At 32.5% G+C, this 24,190-nt stretch overlaps 2 protein-coding genes, 1 non-coding gene and 1 pseudogene across 3 annotated transcripts; 3 read left to right on the top strand and 1 right to left on the bottom strand.

The window, feature by feature from the left end:
• Positions 1–490: 490 nt before the first annotated feature.
• On the top strand, positions 491–9,796 carry LOC125831159 ((+)-cis,trans-nepetalactol synthase NEPS1-like; annotated as a pseudogene).
• Positions 9,797–11,911: 2,115 nt separating this feature from the next.
• Positions 11,912–11,993, bottom strand: TRNAS-UGA (transfer RNA serine (anticodon UGA)). The gene has a single exon. It is a non-coding gene; the product is annotated as a tRNA-Ser (tRNA).
• Positions 11,994–13,626: 1,633 nt separating this feature from the next.
• LOC125831152 ((+)-cis,trans-nepetalactol synthase NEPS2-like) lies at positions 13,627–14,594 on the top strand. Its single transcript, XM_049510337.1, has one exon. It carries the CDS (start codon positions 13,627–13,629, stop codon positions 14,425–14,427), a length of 801 nt encoding a protein of 266 aa, XP_049366294.1. The 3' UTR covers positions 14,428–14,594.
• Positions 14,595–18,554: 3,960 nt separating this feature from the next.
• On the top strand, positions 18,555–23,897 carry LOC125831681 (uncharacterized). The gene is made up of 5 exons (XM_049510861.1): positions 18,555–19,055; positions 19,144–19,277; positions 23,071–23,218; positions 23,322–23,428; positions 23,675–23,897. The coding sequence occupies exons 1-5, from the start codon at positions 18,758–18,760 to the stop codon at positions 23,714–23,716; spliced, it is 729 nt and encodes a 242-aa protein (XP_049366818.1). The 5' UTR covers positions 18,555–18,757; the 3' UTR covers positions 23,717–23,897.
• The last annotated feature ends 293 nt before the right edge of the window (positions 23,898–24,190 follow it).

The following is a 24,190-nucleotide window of genomic DNA, read 5'->3' as shown; positions in this document are numbered from 1 at the left end:
GTATACTCCATGACGCTTCTCTTGTTAAGGTACACATTTAGGAGATATGCAGGTATGAGTCCTGGAGCACTTGAGATCAGATAGATAGTAGTTGGAATTCAGTTGACAATTTTGAACTATATGTTGTATACTGAACTGGATGCTACTCTTATAAGTTGTAAGACCTGATATTAAGAGTTTGAAATTGCATGCAATTACTCTGTACCTTCTCTAGAATATTTGGAGAAATTTGTATCACTGCTGACTTCCTTGTCTCTCCGAAGAAAGTTTTTTAATTAAACTTGATGAAATAAATGAGGTCACTCAACAGAACTACATGTGGATGACATATCCGCAAAGCATTTTTGTATGCCACTAAATTATCAAAAAAAATTGTACTATGATTGTGACTGCAGCCTCCTTATCTTACCTGCAATTATTGGCTAGCTTGGAGCTGATCGTATCAAACTTATGGCGCTGCTTAATTAGGCCACCTACTCCAACTCCAAATATTTGATCCAAGTGTTTAGGAAGATATTTCCATTCTCAAGTAACAACATACAAGGTAAAGCACAAATCGAAACAAAAATGGCAGCGGTCTCGCTGAAGCTGAAAGGCAAAGTGGCCATAGTGACTGGTGGTGCCAGTGGAATTGAGGAAGCAACAGCACGCCTTTTTGCCATACACGGCGCACAGTCCGTTGTCATAGCCAACATCCAAGATGAAAAAAGCAGAGCCTGTGGCTGCATCCATCCCTTCGCAGTTGCAGCTACGTGCAATGCAACGTGAGGATGAAAATCAAGTGAAAGCCATGATGGATTGGTGGTGCCAGTAACTCAGGATCCAATGAGTTCATTATGAAACAGAGGGAACAAACGAGGTTTCTCACCGTGTTCGGTATCCAATTGGACAATTTTAGAGCCTGACTAAATCTGAATTCGTATTTAAAAGTCTCTGAGGTAAAACGCTCTCTAACAAAGGCAACTCTTTATTGGGGGACTCAAACTCGAAACATATGGTTAGACCCTTGTAGTAGTGTAGCTCTTCTCTTAGATGGATTTCGAATCTTCATAACGTGTACTCTCTATTTTAAGATTGAATGTGTTTTGACTTTGTAATTAAGAAACAGTGTGCTGACTGCTGGGTGCTGGCTATGTAAAATTATCCAAATTTCAATGTTTTGATCACATTATAATTTGGCAGATTGCAAAGTTACAATTCGAGAAGTAGTACTGGGCATGTTTGTTGCTAATGAGAGGTGACAAGTATCCTGTGAAAGGTTTGTAAAAGCTGGCCCCGACACAACAACCATGTTTGGTATTAAAAAAAAAAAAGTAGTAGTGGGCATGTTTGGTATCAATGGAGAATTATTGCTCTGTCACGACCAGCTAGGGATACAAATCCATGGTCCATTGATTGTGTTGAAGTACAGGTCCAGAAAAGCAAGTGTAAAGCTCTCTAAAAGTCATGAAACACTAGTAAACCAAGCAGTTGAAATAAATACGATGAATTTGTAATTATTCAAAAATTCATATATTGGGAAGTTCGACAAGGTATCCCGTTAAGTATTACGGAATATGGAGCACTAAATTTTACTGATAAAGAAGATAATTTTGTTGGTATTTTAGATAATTTTAAGGAGAAAATGTCTAAATATAGTATTGGCGTGGTTTGATTCATATATACAGTTACTGACTACTACAATATTTTGTTTATACTTTTGGGCCTGATGCATTTTTTATGGAGTTGTTATAGCTCTTAAACAATCATCAAATTAAAAAGCTTCGAGCGCATGAAGAATTTAGTTTATTTTCTTTTTAAAAGATAACCAAAGTGATTGTGCAGATTATAAGAAATTGCATGAAATTATGTGGAACTTGTGACACACAAACTTATGATAGAAACTATGTAATATAAAATTGAACTGGAAATTGCAAGCCCAAAATTGAAATATCTACTATAACAAGTACTCTAACTCCATTAATTACATGCGGCAACATATAGAAGTATAGAAAATCCATTATTACTTGGCTTGCAGTTTACAAACCAAAATTAGTTGAAACTAAAATCTAATGAAGATTTTCTTCGTAAATAAAATTCTATGCATCAACCTTATACCTTATACCCAAAAATGGCGTAAGACAAACACGTTCATCTTTAATTCTCTCTGCTGCGCCTCTGGGAGTGGAATCCCAACTGTTAACTGCAATGAGGAGAAGCACTGAATTGGCTGGTAGAGACATTGATCATGAAGAGATTTCAGTGATGATGGGTGACATTCTATGCAAAGGCACACCTATAGAGCTTAGTATTTCACAAAGACTATCATCAGGAGCACCTATCATAGCATGACTCGACAAATAGAAAGATTGCACCATAAATGGACCTCGAGGTTCCTCCTCGATGGAATCCCCTTTCTCTGAAAGATATTGAACAAATTCTTGAACACGAATTTCAATCAAGAATAAAGGACTAGTAGAAGGATTGTTGTTGTTGATGATGCTCTTCAAGTTGATGTCCTTTGGAATGATAAAATCATCTGTCCAAACTTTGAACTCATTGAAGGTTTGTGGAATCTCCATCTTCAATTTTTTGTTGAGATTGCAAATTGAGCTAAGTGAATAGAAGAAAATTATTGGTGATGAATTGTTGGAGCAATAGGAAGCTTTATATAGACTTTAAGGAAAGACTAATTTGTGTTGAAATAGGAATCTAAGGTTTCCAAAATTGTTGATTCGGAAACAAAATAGTAACTTAAGAAGCAAGCAAGTAATAATTAGGCAATTCTGTGGCCTTAGCAAGTACGAATGCTAGTAAAAAATTGAACCGAAACTAATGGATTAATTTCAAATAAACTTTCCATTTATAAACCCTAAATAATAATAAATAAAAAATTAAAGAATATGGAAAGACATTATATTTTGCCAATTGAAAACTCAAAGAGAGCCCCCTTTTGTCAATTCTTCTCAAGTAAGTGACATTTCTAAATAAAAAATAAAAAATAATCTTAGAATCACGTAATAAAAACTAACTTTATTGGGTAAATAACTCTTATCAAGAGTCATGAATAAAACTTAAAACTAGCACATTGCTTACACGTAGGTTGTGTATCGATCAATTTGATTCAGTTTTAAAAATTATCAAATTATTAATTTATAAATATATAAAATCCATAAGGTATCGATTCAATCGTTAAATGTTCCTCTTCTTTATTCATCTTAATATAATCCCTAAGATATCAATTTAATTGATTATAAACAAAGTGATAAAACCAATATGCACATTGCTAAATGCTGCTTCTTTATTCACATTAATATGCTCAATTTATTTTGAAATATAGAAATTAAAGAAAGCACCAAACAAATATTGGCGGTATCTTTAGGAATTCTAAAAAAAATAATCAATGTTTGTCCAAGGTTAGTGAAGTCCTTTTTTGAATTCGAGAATAATTGAGAACAATTTGTCTTTTATCAAGGTTAAAATCAATAAGAAATATAGTGATACACCATTGTTAAAAAAATATAATATATAATTATTATAACTTATTAAATTACTACTATTAAATTATCAATTTTCCCTTTAAGAAAATTGAACCAATAAAAATATAAAGAAAAATTTAAATTATTGCCTAACAGTTAAATGAATAACCTATGTATCATTAAACAAATAATATTATTTGGGATTTGACTTATCAATTTCAGTTCTAATTTAAACCACCCTACTAACATGCTCGCCTGATTTTTCTTTGGTTGGATTAATTTTAACAAGGAAGTGAAATATATTTGTACATAAAGATTGAAGAAAAGGAAAATCCAATTTCACCATCCATAAAACAAAATTGAACGTACAATATAATACACCATTTATTTTGTCTTTTTATAAGTCCAAATTAAATATGATCCACTGTAATTTGGGGATAAAACTATGGAACGCCAGATAGATTATTACTTATTTTTTTGAAAGATGATTCAATTTGTCCCTCTTCTACCCTAATAACATCAACCATTCTTTTAGTGACATAGCCTTGATGAACTAAAGTAATTGTAGAGATAATAAACTGCATGAAACAAATCTCTTACACATATTAAATTTCAACATTGATTTATGATGTAAAAGATTTATCAAAATAAAATTGAAATACTTGCAGTGTACAAAACATTGATTGAAACTAAAAACTAATCAAGATTGCATACATAGTAAGTAGTATTAAACTAATCAATTCTTCGACGTTTATCCATGGGCTTGTCCTCCTCTTCAATCTCCGGTATGAAACCATATTTTCTCTGGTGCGCGATTTCTAAGTCTCTGGGATTACAAGTATAAACTTCAATGGCGACAACAATGGGAAGCAGAGGACGGCCGAAATTGGCAGGTTGAGCCATCATGCTCTGAGCAAAAGAAGAGATATCTCCAATGACAGTAGGCATTCTGTGGAGAGGCACGCCTACGTAACTTAGTATTTCGCAAATGCTATTATTATCATCATCACCAATAACAGCGTTACTCGGCAAAAATAAAGATTTCACGATAAATGGACCTCGTGGTTCCTCCACGGTGGAATCACCTCCCTCTGGCAAATACTGGAGAAATTCTTGAATCCGAAATTCTATCAAAAAAGGGGACTAGTAGAAGGATTGTTGTTCAAGTTGATGGTGTTGGGAATGATAAAATCATCAGTCCAAAATTGGAACTCATATGTGGTTAGTAGATTCTCCATCTTCAACAGATTTTGTTGGAAGGATGAAGAAATAGAAGACAATATTGTTGAAACTGAATTGAATCTAATTGTGTAATGCTTTTATAGACTCTAAAGAAAGGCTGATTTCTGTAGGAAAAAAAATAGGGCAAAATATGGTAATTCTTGAGAAGTCCAATTTGTGTAGAAATAGGAAATGTCAAATTTCCAATAAGGAAACTTTTTTAAATAGACGTAAAACATATAGCTTCATATGGTAACACTCTATTACCTTTTTTTCTCCGTTTCAAACTTTCATCAAATATATATAAATTTTGAAATTTGGTTAGAAAAAGATGTTCCTCAAAAATTTTATATCCATTAATATTATCTTATATTTTTATATTTAAATATTAATTTGTACGAGACTACAGTGGTTGGAGAAAAAAAATAAGAACATCTATTTAACTATGAGGCTTCTGTGTTACCAAAAAAAAGATTTCTTTTTTCAAAAAATATATTAAAAAAATTATTGCAAAAAATATAGGTTAATAAAATTCATAGTTTATTCTTAACAGGCTTGTTCCCACAGCATACATTCTTAACATTTTGAAGTAATAAAAATGTTGTTCAACTTTTTGCAGTGATTAATTCAGAAAGTGTGATAACATTGTACAAAATAATCCGCATATACTTTAACATGTCCACTGCTATTCTCACTTCAATTTTAAACGCTAAGGAGTAAGGTCTGTTGGGAAAAATACTATAATATTGATATTAGATTGAAATTGTAAAGTAGTAAATAACTTATTACAAATACTGTGTGGTAAGTCACTGCCTTAAAAGCGATTTCGGTTCTATTTCGGTGCAAATCGTTGTAGTGGTTCCATAATTACTCTCAAACACATGCACTCGTGGTTGAGAGTTTGGAGGTTGCTCAAAACCAATTGCCCAAAAATATTCTAAGAATAAGAAGAAAGGAGGAAAGAGTTTTTCTCTTCTTTTTGTTTATGTTGGTAGTGTTGTCTCTTATGCTCGTCAAAGCCTCTTCTTATATAGGATTGCAAGAAAAGGAGTTGCAAGCAGGAGAGTTTAATTTTTAGAAACGTATTATCAAGGTTAATGGCATTAAAGGTCATTACATCACTTTTTTTTTTTTTTGAACGGATGTATCATTCCTTTTGAAACGTACTTTACATTTGTGTCTTTGCATTACGGTTAGTTAATAAAGTCAGAATAACCAACTCAAAAATATAGAGTAATTAACTCAACAAGGTCCTATCTCTAGAAAAACAGAAAGTGGCAAATCGGTTATTCAAATTTCAATGTTTTGATTACATTATGATTTGGCAGATTGCAAAGTTATAATTATGTTTGTTACTGGTGAGCGGTGATAGATATTCCATAGAATTAATTGAGGTGTACAAAAATTGATCCATACACTATGATTTTATGGAAAAAAGAAGTAGTGGGCATGTTTGGTATCAATGGAGAATTATTGCTCTGTCACAACCAGTTAGGCCTACGGACCCATGGTCCATTGATTGTGTTAAAGCTCAGGTCCAGAAAAGCAAGTGTAAAATTCTCTATAAGTCATGAAACTCTAGAAAAGCAAGCAGTTTAAATAAATATGATGAATTTATAATTATTCAAAATCTATATTTTTGGGGAAGTTCTACTAGCTATCTTGTTAATATTATGGACTATGGAGCACTAAATTTTACTTATAGAGAAAATAAGTTTTGGGTATTTTAGTAAATTTTAAGGAGAAAATGTCTAAATATTAAATTTTACTACTAATATATTGTCTATTCTTTTGGACCTAATGCAGTTCTAATGTAGTTATCATATTTGAGTTGTTATAACTTGTAAACAATCATCGGATTAAAAGGCTTCAAGCGCATGAAGAACCTAATTTATTTATTTTTTAAAAAAGGATAACCAAAGTTATTGGGCAGATTATAAGAAATTCATGCATGAAATTATGTGGAACTTGAGAATCTTTGACACAAACTTATGATAGAGACTATGTAGTATAACTATTTTGTAACAATGAACGTACATATATGTCTACTCTCTCCTAAACAATTAACATCGTTTGCGCGTCTACATCTGGTACGATCTTTCCACAAACCTCGTACGTTGAATACTTTATGCACCAAATTGATTTTTTTACTTATAAAAACAATCTCAAACACCTAAAAGTATTCATTTATTTTAATCAACTAACTCAAATAAGGACGTGTATACATAAACTTAAGCTCTTAAATTAATACTGAAACGTTTGGTGAGAGTGTAATAATGAGATTCACACGTGCATGAAGTGTTGTATGTGTACTAATTTTTATTAATACTCTATTAAAGATGGAGCTTAGGATAGTGTTGAAACTAGAAATTTCATCAACATGATAAACATATGAGTATAATTTATTTTAATAGAATTTTTTAACAAAAAATATTCTACTGACCACGGACCGAATATTGGGTGGGGATGGGGTTATTAGTAGTAACTTTATAGAAGATAAGAGAGAGGTTTGAAGAGAGTAGCTTTATTGGTAGGGTTAAGTTGTCGGGGCTCTACATGTATACCAAATGAATAAAGGTAGCTATTGATGGATCTCTAACTTTATTTGATCCATCGATGGCACGTGGGAGGGTTTACAAGAAAATGAAATGATGAAGATGATGAAATTCATGATAACTCTCTTCGTTTCACAAAGAGTGACCTGGTTTGATTTGATACGAAGTTTTAGAAAATAAAGAAATTTTTTGAATGTTGTGGTCCTAAATTAAAGTTATGTGTACTAAATTACCTTTCAATCTCGTGGCTTTAAACATGTCACGTGAAAAACTGAAATTAAAATGTTACCAAAAAAGAAAAGAGGTCATTTTTTTTAACAGACTAAAAAAGAAAAGAGGTCATTATTTTTTAAACGGAGGAAGTATTATTTTTGCTTCTGCAGAATCTACTGCTTGGTACCTTTATATTTGTGGGTCCATTCTCCATTTGGCTTTCCACCATTTTGTTTCATCATGTGCTTACCCCAGACTTGGCTTCAACTTTAACATCAAATTAACAACCATATTTCTTATATTTCATATACTCAAAAAAGTTCAATTACGATATAGATAGATAAATATATATTTCTAAAGAAAAATATTCTAGGAAAAATATTAATAGATATAGGTAGTTGTTCGATCGTAGTCTTCAGTGGTGGATCCAGGATTTAGAGTCCGTGGGTGCCAAATAAATTTATCGATTAAATTAATTTTATATTTGATTAAATTATTTGTCTTTTTGATATATATCATAAATCAATCAATAAAATGTAAATAATAAGATATTACACTTTTATTGAGTATTTAATCAAGTAAAAGAAAAGTCAAAGGAGTAATAATGTAATTAATTTAATTTAAGTCAATAACAATTATAAAAAATAAAAAAATAAAAAAAAATTGTGCCAGCTGTTTTTCCTTAAAAAAATGTGCTTGGAGCCTTTTTTTTTTCTTAAAAAACGTCTGCAGCAAATTTCTCAAAAAAATAGGTACAAATGAGATTCAAACCCGCAACATCAGCCTTCTAAAGTTGCCCTCCTACCATGGCACCACAAGACAGTTTTGTTCTGTGGGTGACACGCTTTATATTTATATAAATATTATATATATACCTATGTATATATAGAGTTTCCGTCGAAGTTCGGGGGTGGCGTGGCACCCCCACACCTCTGCATAGATCCGCCACTAGTAGTCTTGATATTGGTTGATTTGAGGTTTCATTAGTTTTTACTAACAAGCAAGCTTTGGTACCCAATCAATTGAGTTACTAAGATTATAAACTTATAAGTTCGAAAGAGAAGAAAAAAATTACAAAGGATGAATAAAGATTTTAAAATTATATATAAGCAATACGACTTAAGTTTGCTAGGAGAAAAAAAAATGTGTTTTACTCCAGGGTATCAAAGTCTTTTCATGATTATGTTCTTCATTTGTTAGAAAATGGGCACACCAGTTTACCTCTATCTAAATATGTTTAAGTGTGGCCTTATTGGCAACAATAACAATATACTCAATATGATCTAAAAAAATAGGTATGTGTATTATTACGTACCACTATCTAACAAAGCTAGAGAGGATGTTTTTTGAATAACGCAAATAAAACATATAGAAGGAACGAAAAAAAAAATATGTAGAAGAGGTAGCATTGCATAACAAAGAAAAACAGTTACAACTATGAAGTCATGTGATAACCAAAACACAAGATGAGAACAATAGCAATATAAATCACAAGACAAGTTTGAATAAAGGGTAAAGCACAAAACGAACCAAAAATGGCAGAGGTCACGCAGAAGCTGAAAGGAAAAGTGGCCATAGTGACTGGTGGTGCCAGCGGAATTGGGGAAGCAACAGCACGCCTTTTTGCCCAACACGGCGCACGAGCCGTTGTCATCGCCGACATCCAAGATGAAAAGGGCAGAGCCGTGGCGGCATCCATCCCTTCACAGATTTGCAGCTACGTGCAATGCGACGTGAGTGATGAAAATCAAGTGAAAGCCATGGTGGATTGGACGGTCCAGAAATATGGTCAACTCGACATAATGTTCAGTAACGCAGGAATCGTTGGTAATTCGGGTCAAAAGGTGCTCGATCTGGATCTTTCCAAATTCAATCGGGTGATGAACGTCAACGCTCGTGGCATGGCGGCGTGTGTGAAGCACGCAGCACGAGCCATGGTGGAGAAGCGTGTTAGAGGTAGCATAATTTGTACAGGCAGTATTGGGGAAAGCAGGGGAGGACCCTGGCGGACTGATTACACAATGTCGAAACACGCTGTGCTAGGGTTAGTGAGATCAGCTTGTAGGCAATTGGGTGAGTATGGAATAATATTTCACCTTCTGCAGTGATGACGCCATTGATGATCAGCGCGGAAGCAGAGGCAATGAAAGCTCTGAAAAGGTATGGTCCGCAGACTAGTTTGAAGGGTATTACACTGACGGTGAAACACTTGGCGGGAGCTGCTCTGTTTCTAGCTTCCGATGATTTTGCTTTTGTTAGTGGGCATGATTTGGGGGTGGATGGTGACTTGATCAGTATTCCAGATCCAATGAGTTCATTGTGAAACAGTGAGAACAAACGAATTTGTCTCATTTGAGTTTGTTTATCTGTTTTTCTTTTTTGGTTTCTCATCCTGCATTCGGTGCCCAATTGAACAATATTGGAGCTCACTAAATTGGATTCGTGCTCAAAAGTCCCAATTATGGTAAAACACTCCGTGGCGCAACAATGTATGTAGAGGGACTCGAACCCGAAACATATGGTTAAACCCTGTAGTATAGCTCCTCTTAGATGGATTTCAAATCTTCGTAACGTGTATTCTCTATTTGAAGGTTGAGTGTCTTGACTTTATAATTAAGATGCAGTGTGTTAGCTATTTTAAATTATCCAAATTACAATGTTTTGATTACATTATAATTTGGCAGATTCAAAGTTACAATTCGAGAAGTAGTGGGCATGTTTGGGCCTGATGCAGTTGTTATAGATTGTAAACAGTCATCAAATTAAAAATCTTCGAGGACATGAACAATAGCAATATAACCAAAGTGATTGTGCAGATTATAAGAAATTGCATGAAATTATGTGGAACTTGTGAATCTTTGACACACAAACTTATGATAGAAACTATGTAGTATAAAATTGAACTGGAAACTGCAAGTGTAAAATTGAAATATGTATTATAACAACTACTCCATTAATTACAGGCGGCAACATATGTAAGTATTGAAAATCCATTATTACTTGGCTTGCAGTTTACAAACCAATATCAGTTGAAACTAAAATCTGATGAAGATTACATGTATAGCTTTCTTCGTAAATAAAATTCTATACATGAACCTTATACCCAAAAACGGGGTAAGATAAACACGTTCATCTTTAATTCTCTCTGGAAGTGGGATCCCAACTGTTAACTGCAATGAGGAGAAGCACTGAATTGGCTGGTAGAGACATTGATCATGAAGAGATTTCAGTGATGATGGGTGACATTCTATGCAAAGGCACACCTATAGAGCTTAGTATTTCACAAAGACTATCATCGATCAAAGCATTACTCGACAAATAGAAAGATTCCACCATAAATGGACCTCGAGGTTCCTCCTCGATGGAATCCCCTTTCTCCGAAAGATATTGAACAAATTCTTGAACACGAATTTCGATCAAGAACAAATTCTTGAACACGAATCCCCTATATTTTTTAATTCGGCAATAATTGAGAACTATATATCATTATGAAGGTTAAAGTCAATAAGAAATTATATGAGTTCATTGTATCAGTCTTCCGGATCTAATGAATTCATTGTGAAACAAACAAATTTGTCTCTTTTGAGTTTCTTTTTCTTCGTGGTTTCTCATCCTTTATCAGCGCCCCTTACTCATATTGGACATTGGAGTCTGGCAAAATTAAGATTTGCACCAGAAAATTCTAGATTAGGGATATAATACTCCCTAACAAAGGGGGACTTAAACCTGCAACATCTAGATAAACCCTTGTAATGTAGCTCTTCTCTTGGATGGATTTCGAATCTTCATAACGTGACTTTGTAATTAAGATGCAGTGTGCTGGCTGGTTATGTAAAAATATCTAAATTTCAATGTTTTGATTACATTATTAATTAACAATGTAGACACGTAATTTTTTACCAAATCTAAGGTTTTACACCATTTTTATTCCTTAATTATTATTTTTTAGATCTTAATTATATATTTTATTTTAAAAGAGCCTCACAAAGCACATGCTAACAATTTTAGTTTTGAAAATTTAAAATTCGTAAAGTTTGACCAAAGACTACATTTGAATTTACATACATAGGCTTCCTCAATGCACAACCAATCTTACTAAGAGCCTCCAATTCCCAGTAATTCAGTGACAAGTTTGGCAATTTTACCCACATATAGTATCACTACATTCTTCTATATCTAATTCCCAATTTCACTGTGAGCTTCATACAATTGTACCATTGGTTTTTCTTCCTAGATCATATAATAGTCAAGAATATACATAGTTATACAATATATAAAATAGTCGAGAGGGCTTTGAATTTTATACTTTACACTGTATAATAGTGTATACAAAATGTTATATATTGTGATCTTTGGTCTCTACGTAAAATAGAAAAATTTACATTCAAAATTTTTGGATAATTTTTTTGTTGTAGATATTTTCTTATAATTTGTATATATGTAAAAAAGAAAAAAAAAAAAAAACGTCAACAGCAGGGTTCGAACCTGCGCGGGCGAAGCCCAACAGATTTCAAGTCTGTCTCCTTAACCACTCGGACATATTGACAATGCTGCTTATAACTGACAACACTTTCTATGTATTTCAACAAAAAAAAGTGTCTAAATGAATGAATAGCACTCCCGCCGTTCACTTTCACTTGGCCACTTTATATTTTACATGAGTAAAATAGAGTGTGATAAGTGATAAACATTGTATACAACAGAAAAAAAAATAGTGTGATTACATTGTATACAATAATCCTCATGTACTTTAAAATAGTGTGATACATATTCTCACTTTAATTTTAAACGCTAAGGAGTAAGGTCCTGTCTCTAGAAAAATAGAAAGTGCCAAATCGGTGTAATAGCTATATATTGATGTGCCTTTTTTCCAGAATCTGCCTTAGAGCCTGTTTGGATTGGCTTAAAAAAAATAGTTTTTAAGTCAAAAATAAAAAGTCAAATTGAAATGACTTTTGATTTCTGATTTATTTTAAGTCATTTTTTACCTTGCTAAACACTTCGTAACTTATTTTAAGTCATTTTTTATTTATTTTAAGTTATTTTTTATATTTATCAAACACTTCCAGAAGTCAAAAACTGACTTGAAAGTATGTTTGACCAACTTTTAAGTCAATCCAAACACCCTCATCGAAATAGAGCATGACCAGAAGGAAGCATAATCACTATGTCAAACTCCAATGTAGAAAATTTTGTGGTCATGGTATCCGTCACATCTTTGCTCGTTTGTTTATTCAACTTCATCATGTGACAGAACACAGATGCACAGTCCTTGTTCTTGATCTCTGACATCGCGGCCATGTTGTCACTCACCATTGACACAACTTTCCTAAACTGGATCCATCAATTAAGACAAATTGTCAGACATAAATAAAGAAGAAACTTGGTTATTACTTGCGTGTAAATCTGCTAGTGATTTGTTGTATGATTGCCACTGACTTTTTAAAAGTTATGTGGGACAACTATCTGCATTAAGTTCGTTTTCTTGGTCGGCCATTTTGTAAATTTGAGGATGGTAATAGGCAGGGCTAAGGAGGCATTTGATGCTTTTAGAAGTAAACGAGATTACTTCAAAACACTGCTGTTATTGTTATTGATTTAAATTACTAGTTTATAGCCGATAACATGTTGAAAAACTAGAGACATCTTCCTTGTGAAGTGGAGATTCCTATTACATGTGAGCCAAAGTTTTTTTCGCCTGAATGGACGGAATTTGCTGGATTATAACAAGAAAATGAAATATATCTCCGTGGTGGAGTCAAAATTTTCACTTCAAAATATGAAAAGTAAACACGTGAATAAGTTGAAATGGATGCAATATCTAACTATATATACACACATGATATAATTTTCTATCAAACGGATTCAGATGAACCTAACCCCTTACTACCTCTGCTCCTGGTCCCCCGGGTCCAGGGTTGGCTGGCTACAAAGCCTACAATAAGCTATGGGATCTACTTTCTGAATGATTCCAACATATGAACTGACAAATTTGAGGGTACTTCTGCTAATTCAATAAATCCCAAAATTCAACTGATGTTGGCATTTACCTAATTATAATCATTAGGTATGCACATGTCTTTTTTTTTCCTATTCCAACAAACAGTTTGTTGAATATAAATACACTAGTGCCAAAGTGTTTGTTACCTTCAAAGTGCGTCCAAAAAAGTCGAAAGAAAATGGAAAACCCAATTCCGCCATCATTCAATCCAAAATTGAACGGTAAAATTGCCATCATCACCGGAGGAGCAAGCGGAATTGGCGAAGCGACAGCATATCTGTTTGCTCAACATGGCGCTCAGGTAGTAATTGCTGACATCCAAGAAGAAAAAGGTCGATCGGTTGCGGAATCAATCGGGTCCACTCACTGCACTTTCATTAAATGTGACGTTACAGACGAGCAACAAGTCCAATCCCTGGTACAATCAACAGTGGAAATTCACGGTCGAGTCGATATAATGTTCAGCAACGCCGGAATTGCAAGCCACAACGAGCACGCACAAGATATTCTAGGGTTCAATCTGGATGCTTTAGATAACCTATTCGCGGTCAACGTTCGTGGGTCAGTCGCTTGCGTGAAACACGCGGCGAAGGCTATGGTGGAAGGTGGGGTAAAAGGAAAGATAATATGCACGGCGAGCGCGGCGGCAACGATGGGGGTAACGAGGCAAATTGACTACGCAATGTCGAAACACGCAGTACTGGGATTGGTGAGGTCTGCAAGTAAAGGACTGGGTGCGTATGGTATACGAGTGAACTGTGTTTCTCCAGCAGCAGTGGCAACACCATTGTTAGAGAAATCGATGAAAATGGGTGTAGAGGAGCTGGAAAAACTGTTTGAATCCTTCAATTGCTTGAAAGTTGGAGCTCTTAGAGCTTCTCATGTAGCTGATGCTGTCTTGTTTTTGGTGTCGGATGACTCTCAGTTTGTCACCGGCCATAATTTGGTCGTCGATGGAGGTTTTCATCCTCCTATGTGATTGTTATTTGGGCTTAGGTTTGGGTTTTCTTTCCAGTTAACTTTGGGATTAGGTTTGGTTCTCGTTCCAGATAATTATGGGCTTTGGTTTCCACTTGTATCTTTGTTGGGTCGTGGACTTGGGTTTGAAAATCTGTTTATATTTCAAAATAATGCCTCGTTTTAAAATTTAATTATTCAGATCTCAATCATTGAATTAGTTTATTTTTTGTTTGAATCTTCATCATTTATATGTAACCATTTAATGTGGATTTTTTATGTTGCAATCACTTGATGGATCATAATAGAATTAAATGATTAAGATACGTAGTGAAGTCTTAATATAGTTAAGATATTTACATTTAGTACTGTTGTTATCATCCCCCATCATTATCAACTTCGGTTGCTGCCATTCACCTTATCTACTACGACAACTCACTACTCAATTCCATTCTCCTCAACCATAACACCATTCAATCAAACATTATAGACTACAGTCAATCATCACATTTACTAGCAACCATTTGCATTTATTACTAATGACAATCAATCGCTACTAACAATCACCATATTAGCTATTACTCTCTCCGTCCCATTTTATATATCATCCATTTCTATAAATAGTTGGTCTATATTATTTGTCATTTCATAAAATCAATGCATAAATTACCATATTGTTCCTTTTTTACCCTTGTGAGTTATTAGCCTTGAAAATATACATTTCACCAACTTAGAAAAGTTAAGTAAATGATTTATGTTCATTGGTTAAATTAATTCATATTCATTGATTGAAAACTTGAGTTCCAAAAAAAATTAAATAAGGGTAGAAGGGTAAAATTACATCATTTCTTAATGCAAGTGCAAAGTAAAAAAGTGACATATAAAATGGGACGGAGGGAGTATTACACATCAACAAACATCCATTATTAAATTATGATTCACAACCATTATAAATTACCGGCAACCTTCACCTCTACTAGCTACCATTTACATTTATATCTATCGGCAATCAATCACTATCGACAATCACCACATTAATCACTATTATACATTGCCAAACATCCATCACTGATTATGATTTACCATCATCATTAGTTATCACTATCATGCATCAAAACTATAAGCCGCCACCACAATTTACCCTCAAACCCCATCAACCATTACTGTCAACCATGAACCATCATACCACTAACTACTACCCATAAAATCACCATTACCTAACATCGTAGTTATTAGAACCACCACCTGCCATATAATTTTATAAAATATTTTATTGATATACTAATTTAGTATATATTATTTTTTAGATTTACTACTTTTTAAATAAAGATAAAATATAATAAAATTTAAATATTTAATATTTGTAACATTTTAATATTCAGATTTGTATTTAGATTTAGAATTTAAATTTCAATACATCTCTTAATATACATATTTACACGTTTTGATTTCAATGGAACTAAAGAGGCTCAAAATTCAGCAAGTGAAAGTGGTTTCTCAGCTTTGTACCTGCATGGAGAAAAAAAAAACTTTATACAAGAGCTGCATTATATAATTTATGAGTACAATAAATTCCGAGACGATTATACACTAAATAAATTGTAATGTTGGGGTATTCTATAAACTAGGGGTGTTCACGGTTTGGATAAAAACCGATTCAAATTGAAAAATCGAATCAAATCGATAAAATAAAATTGATTTTATTCAGATTTGGTTTGGTTATGGTTTTATTCAAAAAAAACCGAAGAATAACCGAACCAAACCGATGAATTATATACATAAATTTTATTAATATACATACTTAATATATTATTATTATAAACAATATATTATAAACAGTGATGCTCGAAGCTGAAGCAACTATCTGTGCACTTGTCTCCAGAGGCGGAGCTAGGTGGGATTCATCGATTCAGATGAACCCATTAACTTTTTCGTAGATCCTATATTTGCATTAGAAAATTAAATAAATATATGAATATTAACATCTGAACTCCCAAAGAAAACAGATTTAGAACTCCCAAACTCCTAACATTGTCTCCGCCTCTGCGGTTGTCCCCCACACTAATGCAATAATAAATACTTTTTCTTTTTTGTTTTTGTTGGTGTTTTTATACAAGTGTTGTGAAAAGGAAACAACGTAACAAGACAAGTTTTTTTGTGACTGTTCTAAGCATTATTAGTTTGTCAAACATTATCAACTTTTATTTTTTATTATTATTATTGTAAATGGGAGTTACGAGAATGGGAGAAATGAAGTGGCGAAGAATCGAACTCTCACCAATCATTAATAAGATAAAAAGTTAGGTAATCAAACAATTGAGCTATTAAGATTTCTCAAATATTATCTTGAAATCATTAGATTTAAGTAATTTATTAAAGTACCTAGTGGTAATTAAAAAAATTATTTTTGCATAGCGGTACATGTCCAAACGTCCAAACACAGAAAACGTTGGCATTTTTGGGAGTGGTGATATGTCCAAGACTCCAAATAATCGATCTATTATAAACTACATTTTTATTTTTATTTATGCGCATATATTGGTACAAAAAAACATGAATTTGTGTGAGTTACAGTTAATTAATAATAATATGTGGATTTAACACATTAATTATCTACTCTTAACGGTATTTTTATCTTTTGATATTCAATTCATATTCTATATTTTGTCTTGACAATAAAATAATAATTGTTAGTATTATTGTGAGTTTTAATATTAGAAATAAAAAATATTAAGTGTATCATAATTAGTGTGACACTCCAACTTAGATAAATTGAGTTGTGGGTCTAAGCTCAATTGAGTTTAGATAAATTCCGGTAAGGCGGGACAAACCTTAATGTTGAATCTAGACAAATCTCATGCGATGGGACAAATCTCAATTAAGATATTGAATCCATAAGAAAGCGTGTATGTGACACCCTTGATTAGGATAAAAAGTCTTACATCGACAGTCATGAGAGGAGTTGACTAAATTTGAGTTATATAACGTTGTTGAACTGTTTTATCATTGGGAAAAGACAAATCAAAAGTCATAATATTGAATCAGTGAAAATTATATTACAATAAACTTTAATCTTCTCAAATAAAGCGACATATTCAGACCTCATAATTATATAATATTTTTTCCAAAAGTAATTTACTCTAATTTGTGGTATATATAATGTATATTGGGTAAACTCTTATTGGAAAATATCAGTTTGATTAATTAATATATCTACCCATAATTAATTAAATCAAATGTAAAACATTCAGTGACAAGTTGAATAATTAAGGAAACATTCTTTGAAGGTGGCCCGGAAAAGACGCCGGCATTTGTGATAAGAGCATGGCCGCCCATAACCCTTGGCATAATGCATGAATTGAAAATTAATGATATGTTACCTCTACTTATCTTTTTCCCAAACTCCAACGTCATTTTACTCCCCAATTACTTTTAAACAAATAACAACAAATTATAAATCATTTTTTTATGGTCACTGACAATTTTAAACGATCATTATTTTTAATGTGTTCACTGTATACTCTTTTTTTTCATACCTAATTTTATTTTGTTGTTCTTGTTCTTGTTAATTAAAATGTAAAAATATACTCTTCATTTCATATTAATTCTTCCCTTTTCCTTTACACGCTTTATGAGAAATCATAAGTAAAATATAAAACTTAGTAAAAAAATTCAAACTTAATTTACTCATACTTTTAAAAAGAATTAAAATTAGAAGGATCAAATAGAAAAAAAATATAATGATATCTATTTTGATTTGAAAATTGACAAGTACATTAAAGAAACAATTAATAAATTAGGGCATGTTACTTTTTACATCAACAACAATAACAAATTCAGTAAATCTCACTAAGTAGAGTCTAAAGAAGGTAGAGTATAAGCAAATTTTATCACTATTTCGTGAAAATAGAAAAACTGTTTTCATAGACGTTTGACTCAAATACATCAAATTCAAATGTTTTTTTATTTGTAAAACCTAATTAGATGTCTTTAGGAAAATAATATAATAGGGTACTAATTCAATTGGCACCTTAAAACCACACTCTTGGAGGGGTCTAATAATAAAAAAAGACAATTGGACAAAATTAGCCGAGCTGGATACCCCCACCACTACTTACAAGGGGGTCGATGTGCCCCTTCAATATATTGAAGAGTCTCGTCCCTGGCGCTCATCCCAATTTCCAACTTCCACCCAAAGGGGTATCTTTGTTCTAACTTGAACCGCCCTAATTCACCCAAATCAAAAATTAAATTTAAAAAGTGCAATCCAAAAATTGTTCATTCTGCCTTGTTGATGGTTGTTCATATGTCACTGCTCTATTTTGCGTAGAACAACAAATCTATCGGAAAAAATGAATGCGCAGCTTCATCTCCGTTCTAGTTATCTCCCTAATCATTGCATTTTGCTTCCACCGACGTCTTTTTCGTCCTCGCACACATTTTCTGTACTGAATTCTTCAAATGAAAACAGAATCTTAGGACTTGGGAGATTGGGTTTGAACGAAAGAATACTAGCAAACAGGACAGTAACTAAAAGAAAAAAATCATGTCGTTTGGCCATTAGAGCATCGGCAGGAGTATGGGATGGTTGGATGCCAGAAAAGTCCTCGAAAGCTCCTCCACTAAGTGACATTATTTGGCCTTCTGCAGGTAGGGTTCTCTCAGTAATAATACTTACCCTATTTTGATATGAGGTCAGAATTAATGCATTTATTACTCTATTTACTATAATATATAGGGGCATTTGCGGCAATGGCGATGCTAGGAAAAATAGACCAAATAATGGCAGCAAAAGGGATATCAATGACTATAGCTCCACTAGGAGCTGTTTGTGCTGTCCTATTTGCCACTCCTGCTTCTCCCGGTGCTAGGGTACGCTTTTTTATTTCTCATTATTTATTGTTCGTTTTAATTTATGTGATATTTATTTTTCGTCTAAAAAATACTATAATTTTACTTCAATCAAAATTACTTATATTTTGAATCTCGGAAAACAAAAAGTTAGGACATAAAGAGCATATTCCTTTGCTAAAAGTTTATCTTGCCTAGTGCTATCGTTTTTTATTTTTGTGGGTAGGGTGAACGGAGAAGGGTACTGGTTGTTTTAGCTGGACGGTTTACAGCTGCTGCATCTTATTTTATATAATATATATATATATATATATATATATATATGCTCCTTCACATGTGATAAATATGGTCATATATATTAGTTTATATCCAATTGCCAACTGTAGCTTTAATTTTTTTTTAGATTAATTCTGAGAATTGACCTGAGGTACCTTCGATTAGCATAGAAGTTCATCTTTGTGGAGACAGAAAATATGAAGTCATTTTTTCATGTGACCAAGTTTTGGTGGGGATAATTGATAAATATTCTGTAATATTTTTGGTCTAAATCAACAAGTATCAAATTTTAAGGTCACTTCCGCTAATAAGTAACGGAAGTCATTCTCACTATTTTCCTTGAAATCAGTTTTTCTTTACGCATCAGAAAATGATCACTTCCATCGTGTCAACTACATCCGACTGTGCCAACACGGGGGTTGTGGTGCACTGGTGGGAGTGTTTCACCCTTAATTAGAGGTCTCGGGTTCGATTCCTGGTATGGAGAAAATCTTGTTGAGAGCGTCTCCCCCGAATGGGCCCTGCAGAGCGCAATCTGAATTTAGTCGGAGCTCCATTGTGGGCTCCGCAATTCTAATCACATGTATTTTTTAGATAGTAGTACTAAATTCACCACCCAAAACTAACGTTGTAACTTGTAATTATAATTACTAGTACTAAACAATTTCAGTTTTAAATTAAGTCAACTTATATCAAATTTGAAATGAATAGAGTAATAATTGAACTGATGAGTTTCGAAACTAGTTCTTTTTCCTAATATTATACAAAAGTCAACACCCAAAACTAACATGAGAAACCATATTGTTCTCATAATTACCACTAAACAATTTCAGCTTTCAACTACGTGAAGAGGAGTTAGAATCAGAGTTTTTTGCCACTAAGAATAAATGGAAAATTTGTGTTATAAACTTGATTTTCTCACTTAATTTACATTGAACCAGCTCACTGAAAAACTCATAGTGAGAAATAGATTCTTACTGAAACACATAATTTTTTTTAGTTTTTTCTTATGAAAACTCTACTTTAATTTAGTTTCTTTTCTCAGTGATTCAATAAAAAATAATTGTGAAAATAGTCACTAAATATTTTTCAATGGGAAATCAATTAGAAAACAGTAATTTTTCCTTAGTGAGTCTTGGAGCCACTAATGCTTATATTAATAGACCGTTTATATCACACTTGGGGATATTACCCTTTCCTAAACCTGCTAACACGGGATGCTTTGCCTATGAGAATATAGAAACGAGAAGTCTTGTGGGAAAGAACCACTTGAACATGTACAATCTTTGGATTCATGAAGTGAAAACAGAAACCACTAGTTGTGGATACTAACTCGTCATGTTGTCATCTTCCCAAAACAAGAAAGTGTTAAAAGATAAGTAATCAGTACAAAAGTCCTTAATTTGGTTACCAGTATCAAGTAGTATGTACCTTTTAATTTTTTTTATTTCTCTCTTACAAGTCTTGATTGGATCTTCCATTTTAAAAAGCTTTGGCTCAGGATCCTTTAGTGCCTTTCTCGTGGCTTGTGCATTTTCTAGTTTATAAATTACTACTTGTATGTACAAAATTATAATACAAGTTGCTGATTGCTTAGCTCTGTTTGTTCTGATATGCCAAAAGAAGAAAGAAAATAGTAAAAAAATTTGTCATTAAGTGAACATGTAACTTAATTGGCTCCTTGATATAGAGTATATATAACTTTGTCTCTCAACCAATTGAAAGCCTTAATTGTGCTTATCAACACTCAATTGCATCATTTTGTCGATAAAAGTTAGATCATGGGCATGATTACCTAGGATCGGTTTGGTTGGCCTATAGGAAGAATTAGTCATATTTAACATTAATCTATACATTAATTCTTTTTATACATTGTTTGGTGCTACTTTGATTTCCTAATAAATTAACTTATATGCGTTATTTTATTTTATATATTGGATAAAATATGAGTATTAGCAATATCAAATCAACTAAAAAACAGAATCACCCTCAGGCCTCATGATCTACGAAATTAATTACTTTAATGTACTAAACCAAACATCTAACAACTAATAATCATTGCATTACAATCTCTACAATAATATTAAACCATGCATAATAATTCCTGCCTTACTAATTTCTGATTATAGAATAAAATACATATCTAACTCCCCAATAACATGCATTTGTACCAAACGACCCCTTGGTGTTGGTCTGGCTTCAAGTATTATTAGAAGTGATAATACCTGCATAAAAATTCATCATAAGTGATATTCACTGTTCACTTTGGACTTTGCAGGTCTCTTAAAAATAGTGATTGGCATGAATATTTTAACTTAATATTCATATTAATATATTGATGTTTAATTTTGGATTGAAAAATGATTTGGAGAATAAGTAATTAATGTTAAGAATAAAAACATATGTTTTTCTCTTGATATGCTAAAAATAACAAGAGAAAGTGAGTGTATTTTTAATGTAATAGACAAGTAAAAATGAATGAAAGGAATAAAATGTTTTGTTACATTTTTTCTAGAGTTGCATAAAACTCAGCATTACTTATTCACTACTTGGTTGTCATTTTTGTTGATAACATAAATAACTCCCTCTAACCTATGCTAAGTGAATTGTTGAGCTGTGTACTTTTTAAAGTGAGATAAAAAGTAAAATAAAAATACACAGATTATAGTAATTCATGGATTAAAGCATTTAATATGACCAAAATGGCCTATTGTATTAACAATCCTTTTTTGAAAAGTTAAACTAACACATATTTTATCCTATCCATTTGTACAAGAGATAAGAATAATCATGAATGCATTAATACCTACATTATTAATCCGTAAATTACAACACCTCCATTATTAAATTTTACACTAAAATCTTATATTATTAATCTTTTCATAACTAATTCCTAACCAAACGATTCCTTAGTGTACCTTAACAACCGTGTCAAAAAAAGAAACAAGAGTGATTCTTTAACGTATTACTCCGGGGAGAATGAGAGCATAAGTAGAAGGGAACATTTTACACATTAAAATAATTACTGTACAAAATGCATACAATATAATTTTGAAAATATTAAGGAAAAATATAAAGAGTTAGGGGAGGCCATTAGATAGGCTTGTCTGTTATGAGTAATCATGCTAATACAACAACAATAACATTAGTATAATTTCATAAGTAGTGTTGGCATAGCCATCAGGCTGGTCAATTGAACATTCTTTTTCTAAAAATTATACCGTCTATATAGAAAATTATAGATATAATATTACAAATGGTCACTCAACTATAAACTCTCTTTTTTTCTTAGAAAGTCACTCAAATTTGATTTTTTAGTCACTGAACTATCAATTTAAACATAAGAATTTGAATAAGCAAGTTCATAAGTCATAACTAAACAAATGAATCCAGATTAAGTCTTCCGAAAAGAGAAATACGGTGTAGGTAAAATGATAATAGTTGGGTGACTTTTCTGTTACACAATAAAATTGAGCGACTATTAGTTGAATGATCATCTAAGTAATTAACTTTGGAATTATGTGTTGTGAATGTGCAGAAGTACAATATGTTTATGGCACAAATCGGTTGTGCAGCCATTGGTGTTTTGGCATTTACAATATTGGGCCCAGGTTGGCTAGCTCGAAGCACCGCCCTTTCTGCTGCCATGGCTTTCATGATTTATACTCGCTCTGTTCATCCTCCTGGTAAATTAGTTTGCAAATTATCTCTCATTTTTTTTTAAAAAAAAAGATCCTATGGTAATGTATATTCGAAGTTGTTGTGCTAAATTTGTGTTTTGTGTTGTAGCTGCAAGTTTGCCGCTATTGTTCATTGATGGAGCTAAGTTGCATCAACTCAACTATTGGTATGCTCTGTTCCCTGGAGCTGCTGGTTGCATTCTTCTCTGTTTAATAGTAAGTTTTGTTTCCTCTCTGCACCTTTTTAACTACTTACCGTTTTATTTGTTTTGTCATTATTTTACTTGAATCGAATTTTTATTTAACAAAGAAACAAAGAGTTCTTTTGAAATTTGTTGTCTTGACGATGTCATAATATTTGATTGTTGCACTATAAGATTTTTGAAACTTGTGGATAAACATTTGTGTGTTATATATAAACACAGACTGTTTATTAATGCTCTCGTTTTCTGATTATTGCAGCAAGAGATTGTGTGTAACCTAAAAGAAAATGTCAAATTCTGATGTACAAAGGCAAGTGGATGCATTTCGGTTTATATTTGTGAATAAGATCAGATGATTCTCATTCAACCCAGAAATTGTATTTGTGAATAACATATATCATTCTGGAAATTATCAGCATCATATTATTGTACTATATATTAAATGTTATTAGAAAAATATCACTAATTTGTGATCATCATAAGCTATATATTACATTACTTATTTACTGAAGACTTTACCAATATTGTTTCAGTCAGACGGAAAATCATACCCAAGTACCCTATAAAGGGGGTGAAAAAAAAAAGAAGTACCCTATAAAGGGAAAATGCATAAAGTTACCCTTAAGCTAGTCATTAAATTTTTTAGGCCAACTTTAACAAGATTCCCACAAAGTTTAAGTTAGAGGTGACTATCTATTTTTTCTTAACTTAAATTTTTTATATAGCTAGGTCAGCAGTGGCGGAGCTCAAATTTTCAATATGAAGATTTAAAATT

Source organism: Solanum verrucosum, unplaced genomic scaffold, assembly GCF_900185275.1.
Source record: "Solanum verrucosum unplaced genomic scaffold, falcon-dt-bn FXZP01000049.1, whole genome shotgun sequence".
NCBI lineage: Eukaryota > Viridiplantae > Streptophyta > Magnoliopsida > Solanales > Solanaceae > Solanum > Solanum verrucosum.
The sequence above is the reverse complement of the archived record's forward strand: the minus strand, read 5'-3'. Positions and strand labels throughout refer to the sequence as shown.

What these genes read in the sequence shown, in the direction of transcription:
- LOC125831681 (XM_049510861.1), top strand. Translation starts at nt 18,758, where the DNA reads ATGAATGCGCAGCTTCATCTCCGTTCTAGTTATCTCCCTAATCATTGC. An exon ending in CATTATTTGGCCTTCTGCAG is followed by an intron (nt 19,056 to 19,143) that starts GTAGGGTTCTCT and finishes TATAATATATAG; the next exon opens with GGGCATTTGCGGCAATGGCG. An exon ending in TCGCTCTGTTCATCCTCCTG is followed by an intron (nt 23,219 to 23,321) that starts GTAAATTAGTTT and finishes TTTGTGTTGTAG; the next exon opens with CTGCAAGTTTGCCGCTATTG.
- LOC125831152 (XM_049510337.1), top strand. Translation starts at nt 13,627, where the DNA reads ATGGAAAACCCAATTCCGCCATCATTCAATCCAAAATTGAACGGTAAA.